The 22,911-nt window shown below is 44.9% G+C and overlaps 1 protein-coding gene across 9 annotated transcripts in view; it reads right to left on the bottom strand.

The window, feature by feature from the left end:
- Positions 1-22,911, bottom strand: part of FRMD4A (FERM domain containing 4A) — a 388,388-nt gene that overhangs the window by 67,033 nt on the left and 298,444 nt on the right. For all 9 annotated transcript variants that reach the window (XM_065829459.2, XM_065829460.1, XM_065829457.2 and 6 more), the window contains exons 5-7: positions 14,212-14,296; positions 8,724-8,780; positions 6,270-6,292 (exon numbers count right to left, since the gene is read on the bottom strand). In XM_065829459.2, coding sequence (XP_065685531.1) covers positions 6,270-6,292; positions 8,724-8,780; positions 14,212-14,296 — 165 coding nt within the window. The remainder of the gene's footprint in view (positions 1-6,269; positions 6,293-8,723; positions 8,781-14,211; positions 14,297-22,911) is intronic.

Genomic DNA, 22,911 nt, shown 5'->3' with positions numbered 1-22,911 from the left:
CTGCTCTGCTCCGTGACTGACAGCCAAGAAAACAAGCTGTTGCTGTTTACAGAGTTCATGAGGTCTGCCCAGGGATGTCTCCTCCACAGCATGTGCATACTCAGCTCTTACTGAGGTTTTTTGACATTTTGAAAGTAACTGGAGGAAAAAAGATAGAACCCAGCACAATAGGAGCATGAGCAGCAGTCACTGCTCACAAGTGAAAATTTTTTGAGGTTGGCTGCTCATCGAAGGAAGTTGAGAAATTTCCAAAACTTTTCTGGCAAGACAGGGAGTAATTTCCAAACAGGGACTTTCTGAGCCCAGAAAACTGTCAAATAGGGCAAGATTAGTGGTGACTAAACTATCTTTGAGAGTCTGGGAAAAAGCCTGAACCGGTAATGTCTCCCATAAAAGAAAGAGCTAACGCCAGTCAGCTCTGTCTTTTTCTGTCAGTGAGGAGCAAACCTTGCTTGAACTGTGACAAAAAGTCTTTTAAGAATCAGAGAAAAAGACATTCTTAATGATGTTGTTGGGTGGGATCAGCATTTCTGCTCAATACCTACAAAATACCATAAAGATAGTGCCTCGCAGCTTCAAAGCACCAAATGTACTTCAGGTAAGCACTTCCAGGAAAAAAAAGGGATTTCATTCCATGGTCCATATATTCACTAAGTCTTCTGACAAGACTAATCTCAAGACAAATGAATTTAGACTCCCAAACGGATGTCAAAGCAAGAAAAAGGAAAAAATATCATGGCTCAGGTTGCGTTTGAGCTGGTGGCCAGGAGGTCACTTTCCTCTTGGTTCCTTTTAAAACACCAAAACCCTTAATTTTTAAAGTGTTTCCAGCAGGATCACAAGTGGTTCTATACTTACTGCCCTTCCTGTTCTTTCTAGTGAAATATCTCTGTGTGTTTATTTTATTACTGTATTTCGACAGTGTTTTGTTTAATTCGGACACTTGTGCTGCATTTACTTTATATTCAAAAGTGTCCAACCTGCAGGACTGGTCTACAAGGAATGCTGCTTTTGATACAGATTTATTAACATACAGGGCAAAGGCTCCAAATACACTTCCTTTTTGTCCTCCAGACCTCTTCATTTCTGCACTATGGAGGAAATTATAATATTAAAAAGGCTGAATAACAATTTGAAAACTGAACTGAAAAAGCCATTTGCATGGGGTCCTGAAAGCTGGTTAGATATTCAGAAATAAGGCTGACTCACTGGAGGATGGACCTAGAAAACAGGAACTCCTGAATTCTGGTCTTAGTTCTGGTACTGCCCGTTTAGTGAGTTTTGACCAAATAAATTAGCCTCCACATCTCAGTATTTCTGTCAACACATGGGGATAAAAGGCCTACCTAGCTACTTCATCAACTTTTTGTGAAAAACAAGTTTTTGCAAACTGGCGGCAATAATTTTGAGCAAGATTACATATGCACTCATCTTAGGAAATCCATACATTTTCCAGCATGTGTAATAACAATGATCACTAACAAAACAAAACTACAGGTTAAAGTTATCAACCCTTCTCAGCATGGTAATTAATTCTTTCGAATGCCAGAGGAAACAGAGTCTGAGATTCTTGGATTAAACGGTACTGTTTGAAACTGTGTTTAGGTTCTTCTCCATAAGGTTGCAAGAATGCAGCCCGGGTTTTGTAGCCCCTTCAAAAATTCTAATTGGTTAAATGTCACTCGGTTCCACAGAAAGAAAAGTAAGCCTGAAACTATGTTAGATTACCATCTGCCCAAACATTGAAATTATTGTGAAATTCTGCTTAACAGGAAACCGGCCGTTTGCTTTCTTCCCTTGTTATTCTTTCATATGTTGCTGGGAGATACTTGGAGTTCACTTGAAATGTCTCATATTGCTTAATGGGAAGAAATCTAGCAATAGGACTCTGTCTGAGGAACTAGCTGCAGTGGTTCAGGATTTTGTTTTACTTAAGGTTTTTTCTTTCCCCTCCCCAAACTGAGGGACAAATGATCAGTATATGTAATTCCCAGCTGCTTTGAGACAGATGCTGTTTAAGGTTGAAGAGCTGGATTCTGAACATTTAAAACCAAAGCTGCTGTGAGCTTCCCAAAGATTTTGGTCGATGTCAGACTGGACTCTAAATCTGGTAGGATTAATTTATGGAAAAAATCTCAACTATTTTAACAATATGCTATGATCCCCCACAAATCAGGCAGGGCACCCTGGTTCCTTCCTCTATGTAAGCCTAAAGAAAATCACACCTGTAGGATTCGTGTTCATCTAAGGAACTGAAATTTGTTCTGCCCATGCTCTGCCAACCAAGTGTGACTCACAAGATTAGCGTGAGCTTATAACCTTTACATCTGTCTGCAGGATGCTAGCTTAGGAGCTTTATGTATGTGATTCTGTGCCTTTGAAGTCAAAATTTTTGCAGCTAATACCAAAAAGCACAGAACCAATCTTAAGTGTCATGTTCAACCCGAGAATCAGCTGAACAGGGATACCTCATTGTCCTAAATTCAGTGGTATGTCCCAGCCTACATGTAAAACTTTTTCAGTCTTGTCAGCTGAAGCATCTGAGGAGTCTTTTAAACAATGTGAAAATCATTATTTAACACAGAGAACTAGGAACTTCTTAAGGAGAATAACTCTTTTATTTTAAAACCTTGCTGAGCTCAAGTTCTGCCTAAATCTGTGTCAAGGAAGAGATGTGCCCTTTGTGCAACTCTGCTTACAAAACACTGAGGTGGGTCAGGACACTTACAGCAAACACTGATAAATATTTTTCTTAATTACACAGATCTGAACGGGTTCAGGAGCTCCAGGTTTCCAATGAGTTTGTTTTTGAAATGGATCACAAATTAGAAATGGAAAAGGCTTTAGTCAAATTGTTAGTAATAGATGTCCAACTGATCTGTCAGGGCTATTGTGGTATCTTAGTTCAAGACAGATAAGGGTAACTCAGAGTATGTGCTCTCCAGGCTTACCAAACACTGGGCAGTCACTGCAATGTCTGAGTCAGGCGGCATTCCAAGGTGGCAAGAATCAGAGATAAGAATCATAGAATCATTTGGGTTGGAAAAGACCCTCAAAATCATCAAGTCCAACCGAAACCTAACTAGCACTAAACAATGTCCCTAAGAAACTTGTCTATGTGCCTTTTAAACACCTCCAGGGACGGCGAATCCACCACTTCCCTGGGCAGCCTGTTCCACTGCTTCACAACCCTTTCTGTGAAAAATTTTTTCCTAATGTCCAAACTAAACCTCCCCAGTGCAACTTGAGGCCATTTCATCTCATCCTATCACTTGTTACTTGGGAGAAGAGACCAACACCCTCCATGCTACAACCTCCTTTCAGGTAGTTGTAGACAGTGATAAAAGTGATGCATGATGATGCCATACTAAAGGATGCAGAGCATGTGTTTGAAGGGGCACATAAGCCCCTTTTGGGGAAAGGAGAGAAGAGTCCTATGAGCACACTTATTATTCTAAGCCATGGAATGATTTCCTCAAAAGCAGCAGTGTGATCTGCTGTCATTGTAGATATATCAGTTCAGAGGTAGAAAAGTGACTACTAGACCTTGTAAGATCAGTTCTGGTTTTTGAGCTCCCATGAGGCTGAAAAAGCAGACCTGCAACTTCATTCAGGAGTCCTGAACCAGTCCCTTGTGATCCACCACCTGGGTGCAGCAGGGTTTGGAGCTAATCGCACTCAGGTCACCATGGGCAGGTGCCAACCCGCAGCTGGAATTGCGACAATTTGGCATTGGCTGTCCCAGCACCTGAGGCGATCAGCAGTGACTCACAGGAAGGTTCCCATGGGGAACAGCAGTTCTCCCATTGCCACAAATGAGCTACAAACACATTTTTCTGGATCAGGGCCAAAGAGAGACTTGTAGTCTCACAGGCTGTAAATCTGGTGGTGGCAGTAGACAGAATAGGTGTGGGAAATCTGCAGCCTGCGTTCCAAGCATGAAACCCTTTAGAACTAACTTATTTCTTCAAAAACAAAGCAGTAGTTCAAGAGTTCATCTATCGTGCAATGTACGCTGCCACGCACAACATATTATCTTTAAATCTCAGTAGCGACACATTCACAACTGCAGAACTTCTCTGTTTCAAAGAGTAGCCACTTCTATTTCACACAGCATTTCAACATCGACTGACTTCAAACACAAAGCTAACTTCAGCCACAAGAGAAACCAGAGCATTTGTCTCCATCTGCAGTTCCTCTGGCTGGCCCCAGGCTTGATTTGCCTCCCAGATTTTCCACTGCTGATATGGATGACCACAAATCTCAGCAGGCAAAAGCTTGACCACAATGACCACATGTTGACTTCAGTAGCACCTGGATTTCACCCAGCACATCAACCCTTGTCAGTGCACATTAGAGGGGAGCTGCTGGACAGGCATCCCTGGAGATGCTAAGTCTTCTCCTAGACCATAGAGGGTCAGGGTAGGATTCTTCTGCCTTCCTCCAGGAATAGGCTTTAAACTCCATTAATAAGGCAGATTGCTTTGCCACCAAAGCCCATTTATAAATTAAGATCCCTGTCAGTGTCAGCAAGTTGTTACCACACCACCACTTCTCTGCCTGACTCAGATATAAGAATTTCCCTTCTGCTTCACATCATGGTGACCCACAGGTGGGAAGGAGTAAGAGCTGTTTTAATGAGGATGGTGATGATTGCCACACCGATGTGGAGGAAGCATTTAACACCAGGTGATGAGGGATTTTCTCTGCTCTCAGAGAAGATTCCTCATATCTCTGTGTTTCTCTCAGAGAAACACACTGTGATAAACTCAACCATTCATTTACAAGGGACATCAAACAGCTTGTAGCAGCTGGATGCCTTCCACCGTCTGTTTCTACTTCTGGTCTGGAAACAGACACTTGAAGATAAAATGCTTTCAGTCCTATTACCCCAAGCCATCTGATACCTTTCTGTTCTGTGTTTCATAGTCTGAATGTACATTTCTGGGTGTGTTTTCATAATGAGAAACTTTAAATACTGTGCTTCATAGCAAAACCACTGGACAGTGTGGTTTATCACAGGTTCAAATGGCAAAACTCTGCTTGGTCCAGCTCTTCTGGGCTGAGCACTTGGCAGTGCATGGAAAACCAGACTGAAAAGAGCCACATGCACTCCAGTACCCTCTAAATAAACACTGCTGATAGCTGAGTTATTCCAAATTGGGTGGAACTGACAAATGAAGCAAGAATGGGCTTGTGTTTCTGTGGTCAGATGCATGTCAGGATTTTGCAAGTTGACTAAGGCTTTGAGAAATGATAAGGCAGAACTTAAATTTCCTTTTAGCAAGGGTTACCTTATGTCATATCAGATTCCACAATGGGCAGGCAATATTTGCAATGCATTGTCCCTTTTCACTGGTTTGTCTCAATTTTAACCCCAGTCCACCAGAAGGCAGAACCCACCTGTTATTCACAGGCTCCTATGGGTGCACAGGGTATCATAACAGTCTTCTATCAGTGTATCTCAATGCTGACAAAATTAAGACACCTCTTCAGCTCATCTCACAATTCAACCTCACTGCCCATTCACACTTCGTTTTCTTCTCTGAAACTAAATTCAACAGATACTGTGGTCCTCCAGGTGAAATCACATTCAGGTCAACAAAAGTAGCCTATGGAATATGTGAAATTTTTAGCATAGACAGTTCTCCTGAGCTTCAGATGAAGAACTTTAATGTTTCTCACATGAGACATCAAACAACCATCTGACCTCTGGTTGCTGCTAATGTGTAACTGACAGATGCTGTCAATTTAGATGAACATTCTCAGGCATTTCATTAACAGACGCCTGAAACACCAGGCACAGTCACCTCCCTGGATTCCTTACAGCAGCTCTGAAGATTCGGCTCAAGGGATAGGAGAAGTTCATCAATTATCTAAATTGTGATTTTGAGAACTCTGTCCAAATTCAAGCTGAAATACCAATTAGTGATGGAATTTTAATGTTCCCTCTGGCTGGGCCTGTGATATAACAGTGATTGTAGAGTCATTTCCTTAGTAATTTCCTTCCGAAAACTAGTCCATTTCCTGAAATTCATGGGCATATAAAGAGATTTGTCAACAACAAAGTCACAAACAATGCTGTGTGCAAAGCATGCTCTGGTCAATGTCTGTGTTTTGTGAATAAATGATTTCAGGAAGCACAATGTCTACGTTAGAAATGCATTCCTGCTGCTACACAGCTACAACTGAGTCACATTGCTCACACAGTGATTTTAACAAATTAATTCTCACAGCACACAATTACAATAACTTTTAACATCACCTACCTTGAAAAATCACCTTTTGCCTCCTGTAAAATGAGGGAGAAAAATTAAAAATAGATCATTAGAAATAGTAGAAAAAAGACTGTTCAAGATTTTCCATTTGCAAAATTCATTTAGCAGCAATTTCCTGTTGTAATTGATTCCTCATGTATTTTTTGGAACCAGTATCTAATATCAAGTGCCATGATCCATGCAGTGAGATAGGCATATTACAAATCAAAAGGTTTGCCTAATACAGGGCCAGATGATTCCTCATTCTGTTAATGGATACCTACGAAACTGCAGGAAATAATGCTAGTAAATAAGTAAATTTTGGGCTGAATGTGGATGCTACATTACTAGAAGATCTCTGAAATCTCAGTGACTTTGCAGCCTCAGAGACTGCAACTTCCCTGACTCTTTTTAGAAGTATTCTCATTATTTTCTAGTAACTAGACTTTCCAAAAGCTAGTTCTCCGTCAGCTTTCAGGGGCATGTGAGACATAAGTTTCTCTAATTCGTTGCTGGGTGTTTGGGGGAGTATTTAGCTTATATTTACTTATATATCTAGAGATATTTCTATTTATTACCATCACAGCTGGATAAAGGGCTGGGTAATGTTCCACTCCAGCAGTTAGGTTAGTACGTGAGTCTAATTGCATATCTGGCGAACCCTCAAAATCTGGTGAGTCCCCTCAATAGATGGAACACACATTTTTCATTTTCCATAGGCAATACACATTTCCTATGATGCACACTACAGCACCTCATTTGTTGTAAGCTACGCAGAAAACACAGTGCAAGAATGCAATGTGTACAGTGAGGGAGTTTCCACTGCCAAGAGGACTGAGCTTTGCATCCAGATCTTTTGTTTTTACATCCCTCCATCCACTCGCAAAACCTGTCAGCCCACGTCCAGTGGTGCTTCAGTTCTGAGGCTGGGGTAAAGTTCAGAGCTTTCATGGTACTTCAATTTCTTCTGGTAACACAACAATTTGAAATAAGGCTGCAGAGGAAATCACTTGAGTTCTGACAGTCCTGTACTATAATATTATATCCTCGTGTTTCCCTCTGAGTGAACTGAAGGGCAGACAAGCTCTCCTCTGGTTCATAGGAAGGAGACCTTGAACACATCATGGTCATAGTTCAACAAAGGGCAAAACCCAAAGGATATGCCCTGGCCCGCACAGGGAGAGCATACTGAATTTAAAAAAAGCATTTTGTAGGGTAGATTCGCCATACTTCAGTTCTTTGACCTACATGCTGCAGTGAGAAGTAGAACAAATTGCTGTATGATTCCTCTTGTTTTGCTTGGATCCTACCACACACATGGCTTGTAGTAATTTCTGGTTGCAGACAGCAGAGGTGTGGCTTGTTTTGACTGTTTTCATTATGTTACACATCAAACTACTACAGGAATACACGTAACATCCTATGTTTGTGATGAGGAACAATCACAGCAACAAAGGTTACAGTGGCAGATCTGGATCTGGCTGCACGATTACTAAGCACTCTAGTTACTCATTAGGATGAGCAGACAATAGATTCATAACCCTATTGCTGCTCCTCACAATGAGCCTGTTGTTTGATGTTTATTCCCCCAACAGCCAATATGCAATTTCTATAATGTGCTTTTAATTGAGTCCCCCATCCTGGCTCTCTTGTTCCATTTTTGTTACATAAAATTATTTTAATGAAGATTCAAATCCCTATGCATTAATTGCTTCTTTAACATGGGAAGTGCTATAGAAGTGCAATGCATTGTTATTTATTAGTGCAATCTAATGAGATGGCTTGTCTGCTCACATGGCTCCTCCATAGTTGTATGGCTGACAGGAAAAAAAAATTAAAACTACACTGTACAAAAGGGGAACAAGGATCATCTGACAATGATCTCTGATCTGCTCCCACAGTCATGCCCCTAAAAAAGAGATCTTTCACAAAAAACACCTCTGCTACCCTGAATATATTCCTCTTTGGGAACCAGAGATTAACCAAACACTGCCAATAATTTCCTCTCTGAACCCCTTCCCTCTTCCCAAATGGCAGGACTTTAAAATACTTTTTTATGGAGATCATCAGAGGGCCAAGCTCCACCGGGAAAGCAAATTTAAGTCAAATCACTGGAGAAGAACGCATTGCATATGGATTTGACCTAGGAAATTGCATTTATCACTTAGATTTTCTCTAGCTTTACATCATAGCCCAGTGTCTTGGATATCTGCGTCAGTGCAAACATAATATGCATTTATGTGTATAAGATGTTGGACAGTGGAATCTCCTCCATGCCTGAAGAGGTCTGGTTTGAGAGCCTTCTGTATCTATTTTGCATTTGTATAAATACAAAAACTGTGCAAAGACATATTTTTCTTGCAGTTGGGGAACCCCTGCTCTTCCATACAGCCATTCTGGATTTGGCAAATCAAAAGATATAATGCAACACAAGGAAGCACAGTGTGTGAGAGGGCAGGCGCTTACCTGCAAGATGTACGCAGCCAGTTCAAACACCACTTCACTGTCAACCTCAATGAGTTCCTAGAAAGGTGAAGAAAACAAGAAAGAAAAAGAGACTTGAGTCAGATCTCCTGTAAGAAGGACGTGCATCTCGTCCTGGCTGCTGCATGGTGAAGCGTGTGGTGCCGTTTTTTCCCCCTGGCAAGGCTTCAAAGCATTCCCTGCGCTCCTGGAGACCAAAGTGAGGGAGAACCTGCCCACTCAGATGTGGAGAAAGCCAAATATTCAGTGTAATGGCTTGGTAAGTGAAGCATAACTGGATGTGGCATGAAGTGATTTCTGGGGAGGAGGAAGGAGAAGACAGGTGGAAGGGGAAGGATCAGGATGATTTTTATTTTCTTGTGTGACTTAGTCTGGGAAATAATTTTTTCTCCCCCAAATGTCACCTGTGCTTCAAGGGCACACAGCCTTGTCCTTGGCTCACAGAAGCAAGGAAATGAGTCAATTTGTCTTCACTGACGTTGTGTCAAACACCCTGCAGAACTCCTCTGGCCCTTGCCCAGGGTAAACTCACAGGAAAAAGAGCCATATTCCCTCTTACAAGACAGGATCTCTGGTTTTGGCTCCTTCATCCCCATGAGCATTGGGGCTGGGGGTGCTTTAAGAATGAGCTGTGATATCAAATCTTTTGGAAGATCTTCACTGCTCTGTTCTATAGGATCCAGCCCCCAACGAATGCAATCTTGGAGGATCAGGTGAAATCGTGAGCATTTTGCTTGGACATCATGGTCACATGAAGGACACGGATGGTCCCATCAGATCCTCTCAGGGTCTTTCTGCTGTCCCTGAGATGGTGGTCACAGAACCAAAAGGTCCAGGCACTGCTCCATCTGAACGTGCAGGATGCAGACCTGAAATCACAGGTGCCTGGGATGGGAGGCAGGAGCATTAATCTGGTGGCCAAGTGTGCTGTCCCCAAGTCTCCAGTCCCTGCCAGTGTCAGGTTTTGGGAAGAGAATGGATTTTTACTTTGATACGGTTTAGGCCTCAATTCTGCAACTGGATCTCTTATGTTGTCTTCTTTGTACATGGCCACGTACACCGGGTGACCGTTCAGATGACTCCTGTGGTGGCTTTTCTGTTGTATTTATTTAAGCTGCTGTTTTTAATATTTTACTTTATCTGGCAAGAAACAAGGGATCTAAATATAGATGGCTGCTGTGATCCATGCTCCAGCCAAGTCATGGCCACACCTCATTTACAAGCCACAATTGCTGCGTTGGCTTGTCTCTGGCAAAATCAAAAACAAAGGGAACAAAACAGAGGATAAGATCCAGGTGTCCTTGGCTTTCACCAGTGCCAGCTTTTTAAAATAAGCGCTTCCTTCACCTACTTCATAACAACTCCTCAGGGAGTAAAGACCAGCTATGCTAGGGGCAATAAACACACCTTCCCCAGTTCAGCTGAACTGCCTGATTAATGCAGGCACCTGCACTAACGATGTGCATGTGCCAAGGGAAGCGGCTGGTGCGAGATGTGGATTCAGCTGCCGGCAGGGCTGGGCTGGAGCAGTCAGGCGTATCCCATAGCAAGGGCTATGCAGAGTAGAACCAGATCTCTCTCCTTGAAGCACCAGGCACCACATGAACAAACCAGCCTCTGCGACCAGATGTCGATGTTATGGCAAGTCGATGCTAGCACGTAAAGCGGCCAGAGTGCCTTGTCTGGCCCTAAGGGTGTGTGGCACAGTAAAGCTCATAATTAAATGCTGTTCCTCCCGCCCCCGGTCCCAGACGGGGTTACCTCAGCCACTTGGGAACAGGTGCTCATCCCTGAACAGTGCCCAAGCAGTGCATGGGACAGGGCCAACACCCGTGCCAGAACGTGCTAGTAATTAAACAGCCTGACTGATTGAGGGATGGTGCCTGATAAACTGTCTGAATTGGTGGCTTGGCCTTTCTGGGCAACAGTTGTTTGCTGCTCCTGTGTGAGGGTTGGAGTGTCTGGGTCCATGAATGTCTCATTATACAACAGGGTGGGCAAGAAGGAGCGGAAGGCACAGCCAGAGGAGTGCATGGCCAGCTGGCAACCTCTGGGGACCAGCAGCCCCAAAGTAATCAGGCCTCAGTTTCCATCTTTCCCAACTTGAGCAGCCCTCTGCATGGGGACATCATAGGGTGTATGTCTGGAAAGTCAACGGGGGAAGGTCTGAGGTGCTACCAATACCTTTATGAACTACACTTATACTATACACAGTATGGTCTTTCCAGGCTACAGGGGAGCCCTTCATAAAATGTCCTGAGTTGAAAGGGACCCACAAAGATCATTGAGTTCAGCTCCTGTCCCTGCACAGGACAACCCCACAGCTCACACCATGTGTCTGAGGGTGTTGTTCAGTCTCCTCTTCAACACTGTCAGGCTTGGGGCCGTGACACCTCCCTGGGGAGCTTGTTCCAGTGTCCAGCAGCCTCTGGGTGAAGAACCTTTTCCTAATGTCCAACCTAAACCTCCCCTGGCACATCTTCCTGCCATTCCCTCGGGTTCTGTCGTTGGTCGCTAAAGAGTTCAGCGCCTACCTCAGGGAGCCTGGGTTGAAGACATCCATGGGAAGTCCAACCAATAAATTTTTGGAGGACTTCAAGGTTTGAGAGCTTGCAACACCCCCTGCTAGCTGCAGGGACAACAAGCCCTGGCGCTGCTTAGACACTGAATCCCCCTTTCCATACCCAGGGGAATACTCCAGGCACCCTGGCTGGATGCCCGCTCCGCATCTTAGCAGAAACTTTGCACCCAATTTTCAAATCCACTGCCTTTTTTAATAGCACAGTGTGGCTTACTGTGGCTGGAAGTCAAATGGGGAAAGACCTGCATGGGAGACTGGAACCCAGCAAGGCTATTTTTGGATAAAGACGACAGTCAGCTTGAATGTGCAAAGTAATGGTTTCAGGAGAGGTCAGACTAAAATAGACCAACCTAGATCTGTAGGCACTTCCCCCCCCCCCCCCGCCTTCTTATTAAGCTTTCTCCAAAAAAAGAACAACAGTGCAAGCTTTTCCTGGCAATACTCCGAAAAGGAACTTTTCCCCAGGAACAAAACTGTGATGCTCACTGAGCTTGTTGCTGGAGAGGGCTGACTAGGCACATCTAACCGCAGCCTTGCCAGAGAGCAAAGCTCTTGCCCAGCTCAGCAGCCCTGCCTCTTCCCTGGGCACTGGAAAAAAGACTTTTTTTTCTGGCTTCTACCCTGCATTTTAGGAGATGCAAAGTTAGTCCTTACATTTTAGGACATGCAGATGTCAAGAAGAAAGGCTCCAGGTTCGGCATAAAGCAGTTGGTTTAGCAGGTCACAAACCTGCTGTGGGCTGTGGGCTGGCGGTATTTATTATACCATCACTCCCTGGCTGCAGCTATCTTTTGCTACAACTGGAGGTGAGTCATTGGGAATGGCCTCTGCCAGCACAAGGGGGTAGGAGGGATCCTCCCAGGGAATCCCAGCTGTTGAAAAACCTCTCCTAGTCCCACACATGGAGCTGCCCATCCCTGGCTGAGTCCACATGCAGCCACCTCAGGTCCTGGATCATCTTCTGGATCCTGCTCTTTTTGGGGTTTCTGGTTGACAGCAAGCTGACCATGAGCCAACAGTGTGCCTGGCAGCCAGGAGGGCACCTGTGTCCTGGGTGCATCCAGCATAGCATTGCCAGCTGGGCGAGGGAGGTGATTGTCCCTCTCTGCTCTGTGCTGGTGTGGCCTCACCTGGAGCACTGTGTGCAGTTCTGGGCGCCACGGTGTAAAAAAGATACAAAGCTCCTGGAGAGTGTCCAGAATATGGCTACAAAGTTGGTGAAGGGTTTGGAGAAGAAGCCGTATGAGGAATGGCTAGAGTCACTCAGTTTGTTCAGCCTGGAGGAGACTGAGGGGAGACCTCATGGCGGCTACAGCTCCATCACAAGGGGAGGAGGGGGGCCAGGTGCTGAACTCTTCTCTCTGGTGACCGATGACAGAACCCGAGGGAATGGCTGGAAGACATGCCAGGGGAGGTTTAGGTTGGACATTAGGAAAAGGTCCTTCACCCAGAGGGTGCTGGAGCACTGGAACAGGCTCCCCATGGAAGTGTCACAGCCCCAGGCCTGACAGTGTTGAAGAAGAGACTGGACAACACCCTCAGACACATGGTGTGAGCTGTGGTGTTGTCCTGTGCAGGGACAGGAGTTGGAGTCCATGATCCTTGTGGGTCCCTTCCAACTCAGGACATTCTATGATTCTTTCACCGGTTTGGTTGGCATGTGGCATCGGTGGGATCAGCTGCACAGCTCTGCCCTGGGCGCTCAGGCGGGGAATGGAGGCTGTGCCAGGACGCCCTTATCTCTGGCACACAGAGCACCTTGCAAGGGGCAGCAGGCTGGTGTTCTCAATAGCCTGCCAGGAAGGGCTATTTCTGGCACAAAAACATTTCTTTGTGTGTGGCTTGTTCCTGTACAAGGTGGTCGTCAGTACACAGGCACAGACAACCTCGTCCACCCTCCCCCTGGCCCACAGACTCTCAGTTGCACTGTCACAAGCATGTAGTCAAATGTACCCTTAATTCACATACACAGAATCACAGAATCACAGAATGTCAGGGATTGGAAGGGACCTCAAAAGCTCATCCAGTCCAATCCCCCTGCCGGAGCAGGAACACCCAGATGAGGTTACACAGGAAGGTGTCCAGGCGGGTTTGAATGTCTGCAGAGGAGGAGACTTCACAACCCCCCTGGGCAGCCTGGTCCAGTGTCTGTCATCCTCACTGAGAGGAAATTTCTTCTCAAATTTAAGTGTTCCAGTTTGAACCCATTACCCCTTGTCCTACCGTTGGCTGTCACTGAGAAGAGCCTGGCTCCATCCGTGTGACACTTAGCACAAACTCTCACAGTCACGCACCCCTCACATACTCAGCCCCTCATGCCAACCCCAAATCTGGCACTCACACAGCCTCACGCACTCACACTTTCCTTGCACACTCACACACACTTTCCTTGCACGCTCACACACGTACATCTCACAGACACACGTACATCTCACAGACACACGTACAATCTCACAGACACACGCACTTTCTCTCACGGATTCACCTCCCCCCCGCCCAGCCTCGCCCACAAGATGGCGCCCGCGCCGTAGCCCGCGCGGCCACCAGTGCCCTCTGCGGGCGGGAACCGCTCACGACACCCGCTCAGCCCAGAGCGCGCCCCAACGGCGGTTTTTTAAAACAAAACCAGATGTTTCCTTCTAAATACACACCAGTTAATCATTCTAGCAGCTGCAGATTCCCTCCTACCAACCACAAGAGTTACTTCCAGGGGTGTTTTACCTCAGTCTCAGGAAGGGTGGTTAGAGACAGAGGAGTGAAGGAGGGTGTGAGGAGATGGAGGTCATATCTCAAAGTCGGGGTGTGATCGATGTAAATTTTGGGTCAGGAGATGCAGACCCAGCTGTCTCAGCCCACCCCAGTGCCACCCAGAGCTCCCTGAGTCCTCACCTTGTAGATGCAGGACTTGGCATTCAAGAAAAAGAGCTCAATGGTGGCGTTGTCCTTTAGATAGGAGATGCTTTCGATGTAGAACCTGAAAGGGAAAGCAAGAGAGGTGAGATACAAGGGGGAACCAGGGCAAAACATCAAAGTACACTCATTACGTGAAAAATGTGGTCAACTGAGTCATGATGACTACACTAAAAATGAAGTTTCTTTGCTTATGACAGACTGGGGTAATGAAAGAAACTCGTGCATACTCCAGGATGTGAAGAGTCACCTCCACCACAGCCATATCAGAGGAACTGGATCATCAAGTGGATTATTTTGTTTCTAAAAAAATTCCTTTGTTTTGTTTTTAAACTTCAGATAATCCTTTATTCTGTTTGCTTGCACACTCCCCTTCATTCTCCATCACATTTTGGCGGTTTTTCTTCGCTCGTTTACCTAACCTGCCCATTTTTGTGCTGTTGACCTGCTTCTTGTAAAATGTTCACTGACAGAAATCCATGTCTGGGTTACTTCCCTGTCCACTTCAGCTCTGCATAAGGCAAATTTTATAAGGGATTCTGTATGTATTTAGGCAGGCAGCATGCAGAAGCTGTGGTCGCAGAATAAGCAGCCAGCAATAGTTAAGGATCTTGCAGAACTTACCAGTACCATGAATAGTGATGCTGGGAATGACTGGGGATGCCAATAATCTAGGGTGGGTTTTTTTGTGCTGAGATGACTTCTCAAAACTCAGTAGAAAGCTGACCAGCCCAAACCCTCAGTGTCAGAAACCCCCTCTCTCTTGCATTGGCTGATTACCCCAAATATTTGCAATTATGTTGATAGCCCATGATATGTATGAATCAATTCCATACTCTGAGCTTTGAAGGTTTGATCCTTTGGCAGTGAACTCTATGCGAGTGTTGCCACTGGCTTGAATGGACTCCAGCACTTAATTCTGCATTGTGACCTTTTGAGAAAAAAAGCTCAGGATACTGTCAAAGTTAATGACTGACCGTTATATATGTTATGTGTTCCTCATAGGTTCACTGTGTTCCTGCATAGATTCAATGACTGATTAAGGTGAATTTTGCTTTTACTTTGTGTTTTAAGTAAGGAAAAAAAATTACATTTATCTGCCTGTGCTGTTTTATAGTAATCTTTAAGCTGCAGTACAGTGGCAGCAATGTTCCTTACATAAATTCCAGTACTATCGTGCCTTGTCAGAGGCAATTAGAATAGGGGAAGTGCCAGGGAGATGCTGTCTGCATCAAGAACTTAAAAAAATATGAGATACCATAGAAATCTGGGTTGAAATGCGGAGTCCAGTTACAGAAAACCTTAGTCCCTGACCCTGCTGACACCCCTGGGGCTTTACACAAGCATCGGAGGGATTGTCCATGTTGAGATATTTGCAGAATTGAGGGTCTTAAATGTGACTTTTTTAGGGGTAAAGGTCAGAGCTTTGCAGTGCTCCTAAGTGTCTTCTGAAGACCCTTCAAAGCAGTTTATTTCTTGACAGATACAACCAACTACTTGCTTACTAGAGTGAGAGAAACATTTTGAGCTCTCCTTGTTCTTCTGCTGAGGTTCTGCTGCTGTTATCCCTACTTCTACTGCTTCAGAAGAGTTGAAATAAGAAATAAAAATAAAACCCAAATTAAAAAATATTTTGAATGTAGGGATTATGAAGCACAAAACCTAATTTTTCTTTTTTCCCCTCTGACTTCCACTGGGTTTCACCTCCTGTTCTTGAAATTGCCTCTCTCTCTTTTTTTTTGCAAATAAAAATATACTTGGCTTCAGAGATGTAAAAGAAGGTGCTGCATTAAAAAAGGAACCTTCTTACTAGATAAGCTCTCTGAGTGCAGCTGGCTTTCCATCTGCTAAATTCATGGATAAAAATTATAACTTTACACATTCTATGATTCTTGAGCAACCTCCTCTGCTTATCACCACTACCAGCACTTTCCGAGTTGTGGCTGTGGGATCTTTATTTCCAGGGTCAGAAGAGTGCAGGAACATTTATTCCATTTTTGAATCTCAATGAACATTAGGCAAAATGCCTTTTTTTGTTTGTTTGCTTGTTTCATCGGTGTTCAAACGAGACCACCCTCGCCATCACTAGAGGGCAATATTGCATCTCTTTCTTAAGTCTGCAAGGCTATTTTCCCAAGGCTTTCCACATAGGTACACAGACCATTTTCTATACAAAATTGAGTCTCTGTGAGCACAGAGCCTGCACAAGAGACTTCATCTGCACAAAGAAGACCCAATTCTCGTGATCTCCAGAGTGGAGAGTGTGCTGGGGAGCTACTGGTTCTCACACAGGCACACAGACAAATGCAAAACGTGTGCACCGGGAAATCGCTGCTACTTAAAAGAAAACGATTTCCTGAGAGAACCCTGATGGGATTTGCTGTGTGGCAGGCTCAGAAAACCCGAATTGGAGCAGAGTCCCCTGAATTCACAGCCGGAGCTGCAAGGACAGGAAGAGGAGGGAAAGACACATTTTTTGCGCTGCTGGTGAATCTCTGTCAGATCTCCTCCCGTTGCCACCTCTTCCAAATACGGTGAAGGAAACAACACTTTACAACAACCAGTGTCAGTGACTAAGGAGGCAGGAAGAAGCATCCAGCTGCTAAGGCAGTGAACCAAGCAAAATAATCTGGGTTAAATTCCTGCCTCGGACACAGGTTTCCTTCGTGACCTTCAGGAAAACGTTTAGCTGCTTGAGGCTGTTGTGTTTAGAAAATACCCCTCCCTTCTCAGACCCTCTTTGTCTGCTTTGCCTGTTAAGCTTTTAAGCCCTTTCTTACGGCGTGATTCAAAATCCTCAGTTTTAAGGGGGACTCTCAGATTTCTGCTGAGGACTCCCCTGAGAGCATCATTCCTCTGATATATCCATGAAATAATGGATGGGCTGGACGGAGAAACAGGCAGCACCGTGTGTCTGACACCTCAGCTCAGCTACCGACGTCTCTTGCAGTACAACCAACAAACAGCTTTGCCTCAAGCAGCTCCTACAAGGGGTTCCTTGGTAGCCAGACAGCACTGCTGTGAGAAATTAGGTGCTTGCAAGAAGGGGGAACAACCCCACAGGACTTTTTAAGTGTAAAAAACAGAGAAATAATTTTTGAAAAAGTTTAAAAGATCAGCCAATGCTAATCTATTTCTGCCTTCCCCATCCCGCCCCACCCCCAGTAGCTTATGATTCATCAAGTACATTTTCTAAGCATTAATTAAATAGACCAGTGAATATTACGCTGCGTAATGAACACAAAGTGCCTATCTTGACTGCTCCCTCTCGTCGGCAGGAAGATAATAATGAATACTGCAGAAGATTGCTTGGAAGACTTCAGAAGCTGCTGCTTCTGAAACGTTTAAGGCTTCTTAGCTGCGAGGACATGCCTCGTACTGATCAGATTGTTCTATATTAAGCGTTGGTTAACTGACAACTTGCTCTGAGACAGCTTAAGGCCCCTCACATCGTGATGAATGGCAGTTCCCATCGTAACCAACCAAGCACAGACGTTTATACAGTGATGCCTGTGAGAAGCACCCGTGGAAACTCCTGATCCTTGGGTGATGGGAAACTGTCACTAAAGTAATTCCTCCTTTCCATTACACACATGCTCACCTCCACCTTGCAGGAGGGAGAAATGCCTCCCTGAGCATTGGACTCACCAGTTTGATTACTGGTTCTTCAGAAGGTGGAGATTCCCTGGCTTGTATGCGAACCCAGTGATGTATGTGTGGATGGGAACATTTAGCAGTGTTGGGAAGATGTTTGGTCACTAGTGCTTCATCCTTGCAGTGGGGATAGGAGGGCTCAGGACTATTGGGGAAATGGCCTCCAAAAGCACCTGAGCTGTTGGTGGGCTTGTGTGGTCAGTGAGAGCTGAAAAGAGCAGCATTCCCCATTGCCACACACCAAAAGAAACTATATATATATATATATTAAAAAATTAGCCATCTATCACCTAATAGGGACCAAACTCTCAGCAGTCAGGTTCCTGACCCTGCAAATGTACTGTCCCAGTGTCTGAGATCACAAGCCTGTGCATTTATTTCCAAGTAGAATCTGTCAAATGGTGAACATATTTCACTGTGGTCCTCAACACAATGCTATTTCAAAGCATGACGACAGGAAATGGATTTTTTATCTAACAAAGCTGGTGAAGGGTCTGAAGCACAAGTCTGATGAGGAGCAGCTGAGAGACCTGGGATTGTTCAGCCTGGAGAACAGGACCTGAGGGGAGACCTCCTCACTCTCTACAACTGCCTGAAAGGAGGTTGGAGCATGGAGGGTGTTGGTCTCTTCTCCCAAGTAACAAGTGATAGGATGAGATGAAATGGCCTCAAGTTGCACCAGAGGAGGTTTAGATTGGATATAAGGAAAAATTTGTTCCTGGGAAGGGTTGTCAGGCATTGGAACAGACTGCCCAGGGAAGTGGTTGAGTCACCATCCCTGGAGGTGCTTAAAAGACACGCAGATGAAGTTCTTAGGGACATGGTTTAGTGCCAGAGTTAGGTTGTGGCTGAACTCAATGATATTGAGGGTGTTTTCCAACCAAAATGATTCTATGATTGTATGATCTGTCTGGGGGCAGTGATATTATCCTGGTTCTTGAGAAGTTTGACTCTGGTGGGAACCAGCTGGTCCAAAAGGCTTTTATCCAACAGCAAACCCATTTTTTCAACAAAAAGAAGCACTCTGATGCTCCCATTTTGGTGCTATGATGTCTTCTTCCAAGAAAATTCAAAGATAACACTGAGAGGACTTTAGAAGACCTCAAAAAGATTTCAACACTTAGATTCATTGAGGAAGAGCATCTTTTTGAGTAGTATCCCTACCAGAAAAAACTGCCATTGAAACTGGAGCCCTGACTGGGACAAAGGGTCCCTCTGCCATCTGGAGAGCCCAGAACAGGCAAGGACACAGCAAAGTGTTCTCTTGTTACTGTCCTGTTATGCCTTGCTCCTCAGATGTGCTGCTGCCCTAGGATGTAGGCAGGAGGGTGGCCAGAGGGGCACAAGACATAGCTGGGTGAGGGACATACCAGTACATGTGGCTCTGGGAAAAATCGCACAATAACAGACCCAAATGACTCTTCTCTCCACTGGTGAAAACATTATTTTTCCCCATTAAAAAGGAAAATAAAGCGTAAAACCCGATTTCATGGGAGAAGTCAGAATGAAGCAAAAGGATTTTGGCTTTGATGTGCAGTCACCTTCCCTTGTGCTTCCTCCTGCCCTGGGTGGGAAACGCATTCAGACTTGAGAGAAAGGACTGAGGTGTTCAGGAGTGTCCCATGTCCTTCCCGTCTGGCTGACTCCATGCTGGTTGGGACACAGGACAGAGGTGTCAGCAGAGCTCGGTGGCTCTCTTAATGCACTTGTATTTCATTATTACAAAGCAATGGATAATGGAAGAGACCCCTTTTTTGCCTCATCCACCCTGGGGTCTGGCTAATTATCCCTCACCCTGTCATTTAAAACCTCAGAGGATAATTTGAAAAATATGAGGCCATTTGCTAGCCAGGAAAAGAAAAATCACATGCATCAGTATAATGGATTTAAATGCAGATGTCATTATGTCCAGTGTCCTGTGCTAAATGTGCATTCTGAACAGCTCAGGCTGCAGTGCTCCTTTCATGTTCCAGCCCTGTTTGCCAACAGTCATGGGCATTCGCTTTTATGTGGCCACACTTAAAGCCGACAATGGTCATGCTAAGTAGTTGGCCTGTTAAGTAATTAGCCAGGAATGAAAATCAGGGGTGCTTAAAAGGTTCCATTTACCCCACTTCTTCATTTATTTTAATCCTGACCCCATGTCCCCTGTTCTTGTGCCACACTCAGCCCCACCTTGCCCAGCACCAGGGGTGGGTATTTGGGTGACAGGACACAGCAAGAGAGACCTATGTCAACTTTTACCTCATTGCAAGGAAACCACAAAACAGAAGGTGAATGTGACTCCAGAAATACAGGGAATTGCAGCAAATAAAATTTAAAAGAAGGCTGTGGATGTCATTAATCCTGAGCCTGTTCCCTTGCTTGTTCCTGCCAGCTGTACTGTACTATGGAGCTGTTTGCACCTTTACCCATTACACATCAATTTCTCTCAGTGTTTGCAAGAGGTTGGCTCGTTTAACTCTTGGAAAACCAGGCATTTGGGGGATCTTCACTCATTCCTATGCCCCATCTTCTCCAAGTAAGAAGTACTAAGTACTTGCCCAGGGAAGTGTTTGAGTCGTCATCACTGAAGGTGTTTAAAAGCCGTATAGATAAGGTCCTTAGGGATATGGTTTAGTGCTACAGTTAGGTCATGGTTGGACTCGATGATCTTGAGGGTTTCTTCCAAATGAAATGATTTTATGATTCTATGATTCTAAGGGATCTGCTTTGGAATATGTAGAGACCAGCTCTCTTCCTCTCTTGCAGGTTGTATGTCTTGGGAGTTTGCAAATCACAAAGTGCTCCAGTATCAACATAGAGAAGGAGAGAAATCAAGGCACATTCCCGTTTGATCACAGCATCAAGCATCACCTGGAAAGGCACTGACCTCAGTACAGTGAGTCCTCTGTCCTCTCACTGGGTGGGGAACCAGGCCTGACCACGCCATAAAAGCAGCCACCAGCTCGATATATTCTGCACATTGCTCAACCCCTGAAATGTCCCGTGGAGCTTAGGGTGCAACACAAGTGCAGCTTTGTACAAAAACGCTGTTGCAGCTCCCCTTGGCTTGGAGTGATGGGGTTTTCTGTCCCAAGTAGGATGTGGGAACAGTGACAGATGACAGCAGCATGCTGCCTTCCTCCCCTCCTCTCCCTCAGTCACCAGGGACATTTCCCCACACTCTCCTGAGCACCAGCCAAGCTCTTTCCTGCCCTTTGATCCTTGCCACAAGTGATAATTTGGCTGTTAGAGGTAACTTGCTGCTACTCTGTCAGTATTTGGTGGGTAGCAGCAATATCCTAATCTCGTATTTATATAAATCTCTGCATGCTGATGATTTGTAGCTCATTGCAACCACTCTTTGAATGCCATCCTGGGTGACAAAACAATTTTTTCACCAAGTCATTTTCCTGAAAAAAATACTTTCAGTGCTGTTAAGTTGAGTTGGGGTTGCTGCAAAATTCTCTCTTAGCACGCTCCCATTTAGTGGGTAAGACAAGACTGATGGTTTTAAAATAAAGGAGGGGAGATTCAGGCTAGACATGAGGAAGAAACGTTTTACTTTTTCCCATTTTTTACTGTGAGGGTGGTAAAATACTGGAACAAGTTGCCCAGAGAACTGGTAGATACCCCATCCCTGGAGACAGAATCACAGAATAAGGGTGCCAGAGCACTGGAATGGGCTGCCCAGGGAGGTTGTGGAGTCTCCTTCTCTGGAGACATTCAAACCCACCTGGACACCTTCCTGTGTGATCTGCTCTGGTGAACCTGCTTTAGCAGGTGGGTTGGACTGGATGATCTCCAGAGGTCCCTTCCAACCCCAACCGTTCTGTGATTCTGTGATTTGGGGACCATCTTTCATCTGAGGATCTTGAACCTTTTTAGGAATAGAAATCCCTCCAGCAGCCACACACAAAGGTAAGATTTGGCTGTGAAAGCTGGTATGGGGTTTACTTACTCACTGACTCTACTCTTTTGTACAATGCTGCGATGATAGGACCCCTGATAACAGACTTTTCTTCTTGCTTCACTGATGACAGCAAATCACACCCACTGGTGTAAGGTCTAAACTCACAAATTCTGATGAAAATGGAAACAATGTCTGCATGACTTTGACCCAGTCAGAGCGTCTGTGTGTAGGCATCGACATTGCTATTGCTGCTTGATCCAAATTAGGTACAAATCCTACGCTGACAGCATCCATCATTTCTGCATAGTATCTATCATGCTGTCTAAATACTTCCCAAAATTAGACAAGACAATGCTGCCAGCATCAACACATTCAAAATGTGCCTTAAATCAACAAATTTTTAGAATGCTGCTTTTTCTTCCCCCTCAGGTGGCTGAACAGGAAGGAAAAACAACTTATCTCCTTCTCTAAACACAGTTCACTTCTACAAATATATTCCCAGTTAAGCAGCAAACAGAAATGATGTTATGGGACTCAAGAGCCAGACTGCCATTAAGATGTGTGTGTAATGGATGGCTTAGCTCAGAGCTGTGCGCTAAGTAGCGGAGCCCCATTAGTTCCCTTCCTCAAGCAAAGGTCAGTTTTCACACGAGTAAATCTTCTGACCGGACAGAAGTTTCTCATATCTCTAAAGAGACTCTGAGGAGCAAAGCCTCCCCGCAGGCAATTTATTACACCTTCCCCCGGGTGAACAGAGCAGGGGGCCACACTGAGAAGGCTGCAATAAATTGTCTGCAGGGAGCCTTGTCTGCCAGCACAAACAAGGTCTGAGTCGCTGTATTTATACACTGTGGCTGGGTGGGAGGAGGGGGTTTGCAGGGCTGCTGGCTTTTGAGATCTTTCCTCTTAGCGTATGCACAGCTGATGCAAACCAACCAGCAAAACACAGGCTGTACAAAGAGATGTGGGTTATGGCATGGTTTTGCTGGACTTCACAAACAGAGCAAATCACAAAACCCCCTGAAATCAAGCTTAGTTGAGCTGGGTTGGTTATGTGGGTTTGATATTCTGATTTTTGCTATTGTTTTTACAGTACCCCAGCAGTGCATGGGGCTGTAGAGATAGAATAT

This window comes from Patagioenas fasciata, chromosome 1 (assembly GCF_037038585.1).
Source record: "Patagioenas fasciata isolate bPatFas1 chromosome 1, bPatFas1.hap1, whole genome shotgun sequence".
NCBI lineage: Eukaryota > Metazoa > Chordata > Aves > Columbiformes > Columbidae > Patagioenas > Patagioenas fasciata.
This window is presented reverse-complemented; position numbering and strand designations above follow the sequence as displayed.